The sequence below is a fragment of the Galeopterus variegatus genome, unplaced genomic scaffold (assembly GCF_000696425.1).
Source record: "Galeopterus variegatus unplaced genomic scaffold, G_variegatus-3.0.2 Scaffold11046, whole genome shotgun sequence".
Lineage (NCBI taxonomy): Eukaryota > Metazoa > Chordata > Mammalia > Dermoptera > Cynocephalidae > Galeopterus > Galeopterus variegatus.
Window position 1 is genome coordinate 51,396 of NW_007737157.1, and position 4,745 is coordinate 56,140.

Sequence of the window (4,745 nt, forward strand, 5' to 3'; positions counted from 1 at the left end):
TTTAATCATGGCGTGTGCTTGTTCTTGTGGCAAGATAGGCTTGCCTGACACTGCATGCCAGCGTCCTTTTTCCTGATTGAAGTAGTTATTAGAGTCCCTTGAGATCTCTGCTACGTCCTCAGCAGAGTACTTAAACTTGGGCTCCTCTAGCTTTGGGATGTTAACTAGCAGAAGAGAAGTGGACCTGTGGGCTGCCGCCTTTGCTTCAGAATCGGCCAAGTTGTTTCCCCTGGCAATGGGGGAATCCCCTTTCTGGTGACCCGGGCAGTGTATAATAATCACTTTTAGCGGTTGGTGAAGGGCCTCCAGCAGGGCTACGATCTCTGCCTTGTTTTTGATTTCTTTCCCTCCAGAGGTCAGCAGACCCCATTGTTGACAAATAGCACCGTACACATGGGCAGTGGCAAAGGCATACCTGCTGTCCGTATGGATGTTAATTCTTTTGCCCTCTCCTAGTTCAAGGGCTTTCGTGAGGGCGATGAGTTCTGCCTTCTGGGCAGACGTTCCTGCAGGTAAGGCCGGTGCCCATATCAGGTTCTGGCCATCTACTATAGCGGCTCCTGCCTTCCGTTCTCCTTCCTCCAGGAAACTGCTGCCGTCCGTAAACCAGGTGGCTTCAGCATCCGTCAGAGGCTGATCTGACAAGTCTTTCCACCATCCATGTGCCTCGGCAAGCACTTGTTGGCAGTCATGGATAGGAGGGTCAAGGTCCGGGTCTGGGAGCAACGTGGCTGGATTTAAGCTCACCGGGGGAGCGAAAGTAACTTGGTCTGAGTTCAGTAACAGAGTCTGATAGTGAGTCATGTGAGCATTTGTGAGCCAGCGGTTGGGGGGCTGGCGGACAATACTCTCTAAGGCATGAGGTTCTGAGATTGCTAAACTCTGTCCCATAGTCAACTTGTCAGCATCTTTTACCAGAACTGCGACTGCCACTATGATCCTTAGACAAGCCGGCCACCCCGAGGCTACTGGGTCTAGTTTTTTGGACAGATATGCTACAGGCCTTTTCCAGGGGCCCAGTTTTTGAGTTAGGACCCCCTTTGCAACCCCCTTATTTTCTGCCACATACAGGTGGAAGGGCTTGGTTACGTCGGGGAGACCCAGAGCCAGTGCGGACATCAAGGCCGTCTTGATGTTGTTAAAAGCCTGTTCTTCCTTTCCCCACTTGAAGGGCTGACTGTTCTTAGTGAGGGGATATAACGGGGCTGCCATCTCAGCAAAACCAGGTATCCACAGGCAGCAGAACCTGGCAGTGCCTAAAAATTCCTTGACTTGTCTTGGGTTAGCGGATGGCGGGATGTGGAATACTGTCTCTTTTCTGGCCTCAGATAACCATCTCTTCCCGTTTTTAAGAAGGTACCCCAGGTAACTGACCTGTCGCTTGCAGATCTGAGCCTTTTTGGCAGAGGCTCGATAGCCCAGTTCTCCCAACTCTGTGAGGAGATGCTTTGTTCCTTCCAGACACAGTTCCTCGTCGGCCACTGCCAGGAGGAGATCATCCACATACTGCAACAGAGTTACCTGGGGGTTAGAGGCCAGGAACACAGCCAAGTCCTGGTGGAGGGCCTCGTAAAAGATGGTGGGCAAATTCTTGAACCCTTGAGGCAGGTGGGTCCACGTGGGTTGCCCTGCTAGGCCAGTCTCTGGATCTTTCCACTCGAAGGTGAAGTAATCTTGACTTTTTACAGCCAGCAGTAAGCAGAAGAATGCATCTTTGAGATCCAGTACCGAGTACCAGGTCCTGTCTGGGGGTAAAGAGCTTAAAAGATTATAGGGGTCAGGAGCTGTGGAGTGGAGGTCAGTCACACGTTTGTTTACCTCTCAGAGGTCCTGGACTGGTCGGTAGTCATTAGCCCCAGGTTTTCGGACCGGTAGCAAGGGCGTGTTCCAGGCTGATTGGCACTTCCGTAGGATCCCCAGCTGTGGCAAATGGGCAATGTGGGCTCGGATGCCTTCGTGTGCCTCTTGGGACCTTGGGTATTGTCAGACAGCTATAGGGCTGGCCTGAGCCTTCAGCTCTATGTGGACGGGGGGCTGGTGTTTAGCCTTCCCTACCCCTGCAGTTTCTGCCCACGCCTGGGGGTAGTTTTCTAACCACCAGTCCATCTGTCCAGTCTCCTGCCCTTGTCTCTCAAACAATTGATATTCATCTTCCAGCCTGAGAGTTAATACCTGGAGGGGCTTTCCTTGTCGATTTAACACCTGAGGTCCCTCGGGGTCAAAATGAATTTGAGCACCTATTTTGGTGAGGAGGTCTCTTCCCAGCAGTGGGTAGGGGCACTCAGGAATGACCATGAACGAGTGGGATACCTGGCCCACGCCTAGGTCCACCATTCTTCGGGTAGTCCGTGGGTATTGTCTGCTCCCTGTAGCCCCTTCTACCCACAATTTTTTATTTAAGAGGGTCATATGGGGTAAACTGACGGAATGCCTCCATGAGTCTCTCCAGAAATGCTGATGGAGACTCAGTGGGCCCCTGGATTACCTCTCGTACCTTAGCCAAATTGGCTGGGTGTTTTGCTGCCCTTCAGAGACCTGTCATTAGAGCCTGGCGATAGACCTTCAGGTGCTCCCTACCTTCTGCAGAGTTGAAATCCCAGTTTGGTCTGATCAATGGGAATCCTGCATCTATAACATCAGGGAGGAGGGTAGGTCACCCATCGTCTCCTGGAATGTTCTTTTGAGCCTCCAGGAGGATTCATTGTTTCTCCTCAGTAGTGAACAGGAACTGGAGGAGCTGCTGGCAGTCATCTCAGGTGGGCTGATGAGTAAAGAGGAGAGATTCTACAAGGTTAGTGAGACCCTGGGTGTTTTCAGAGAAAGGGGGATTCTGAGATTTCCAATTATAAAGATCAGAAGAGGAGAAAGGCCAGTACTGTAAGGGCTGGTTGCCCTCTTCATCAGGAGGGCCATAAGCCTGCAGAGGGACAGTGGGAACAGCCTCCAGAGGGGCTGCTCGCCTACTATGCATCCCCTGCACAGGTCCCTCCCTTCCTCCTTGTGGGTCCTCCGGCGGAGCTGACAGGCGGGCTGCCTGTGGGCAGAGGGAGGGAGGGTAAGGAGGAGGAGGGTCTAAGAGAAGTAAGTCCGACTCAGTGGAAGGTAGGATCTCCGGTTTCTTTTTCATCTCTTGAAGAGCAAACACAGTCGTTGGACCCGTTAGGGCAACAAAGGGACAGACCCACGGAGGAGGGTCCGTGACCAGATCTTCCCAGACATGATATAAGGGACCTGGTCTGGGTGACTTCTAGAGTTGAAACCAAAAATTTTTCTCTTTACCACCGTGATCAGCGGCGGAGAGAAGGGGACTTCAGCGGGCCACCCGAGTTGGTAAGTCGGCCACTCTGAAGAACAGTCTTACCCACTTATCGTTTTTAACCTGTACAGACAGATTATGAGCCCTGGCCTTCGCGTCAGTCCAGTATTTCAGAGTCAGATTTAAAGGGGTCGAGACAGTCTGCCCCATGTCACCCCAAAAAATCGTCAGTCCCAACACACATGCAACTGGACAAACAAAAACCAAAACACTAACATGCCCCTGCCACAGGTGCCACAACATGATTATCAGAGAACTCTGGAGGGGTCTCCTCCCTAGAGATCTCCCATGGAGCTGAACCCATTCATCTCCAACATAGGAATCTGAAGCGTCCTCCAGGATTCCTGTGGCCGCGGCATTCCAGTACATCTACCCGCTGCTATGGACCACCACAGACTGGTGACTCCATCTCAGAGCCTCAGAAATACCAAAACCAGACTGATTACTCCATCCTGGAGCCACTGAAACCATACCGATGACTCTGTCCCAGAGCCACTGACACCAGACCAATGACTCCATCCCAGAGCCACTGACACCAGACTATAACAGACAACTTACAGCAGACAACAAAGACAGACACAGACAGACAGACAACCATGGTACCTGCTCAAGTGATTCTCTGTTCTCTAGTCTCTAGTCTCAGAGAAGGCCTGATCCCAGATGAGCCCCCAAAATGTAAGACTACACCAATAGTGTAAGTCCTACTGGCCAAGACGGCACATCTCACAGAGACCAAGAGACAGAGATCGATGCAATCAAGCAAGAGGAGTTTATTCCAGCATGCTGGGGTCACTCCCTTCTCAGGACAGAAGCGGCCCCGAGCTCTTAACACAAGCACTTTTTATACAGTTTGGTAGGCAGACTTTGGCAACAGGATGAGTTGTATACAGCTTATTGGTTACCTGAGGTGACTTTTAAATTCACTGGTGGCTTTCAGTGGGGTGGTGTACAGATGAGGAACTGGGGAATTGCCCAACAGCCCACTCCTTGTGTGGTTAGGCCCTTCCCAGAACTGGGTGAACTTTGGGTGGTTTGGAAAGTCCTTTATCTGCCCTTACCAGAAAGTCCCACCCACCGGGGCTTGTAAAACTTTGCACAAGCTAATTACAGAAGCAAAAAAGCTAGTCAGTTAATTTTTAATGGTAGGGGAAGGGGTTCAGGTCTGTTCAGGTCCACAACGCGACCCCGAGTGCTCCCTTCAGCCTAAGCTGCTGACACCATTCCCCCTCAGCCCTGCTCCTCAGAGCCTGAGACACACCGGCCCATGGAGATTTTACATGAGTGTCCCCTTGCCCAGTCCCAGACCTCCCTTTGTGGGGCAAGTCACTGGTGCTTCTCTGGAGGGCATGCAGTCTCCTGTGGGGAAAAGAGTGAATAAACCCAGCCCCTAGTGGGCTTTATCAGTTGGGCTTTTTCACAGGACACTGAA

The 4,745-nt window shown here is 51.8% G+C and overlaps 1 protein-coding gene across 1 annotated transcript in view; it reads right to left on the bottom strand.

The window, feature by feature from the left end:
- Positions 1 to 2,409, bottom strand: part of LOC103610380 — a gene marked incomplete at its 3' end in the record, with an annotated part of 3,671 nt that extends 1,262 nt beyond the window's left edge. The window contains 1 exon segment of the mRNA XM_008594561.1: positions 50 to 2,409. Coding sequence (XP_008592783.1) covers positions 50 to 2,409 — 2,360 coding nt within the window.
- Between the last annotated feature and the right edge of the window lie 2,336 nt (positions 2,410 to 4,745).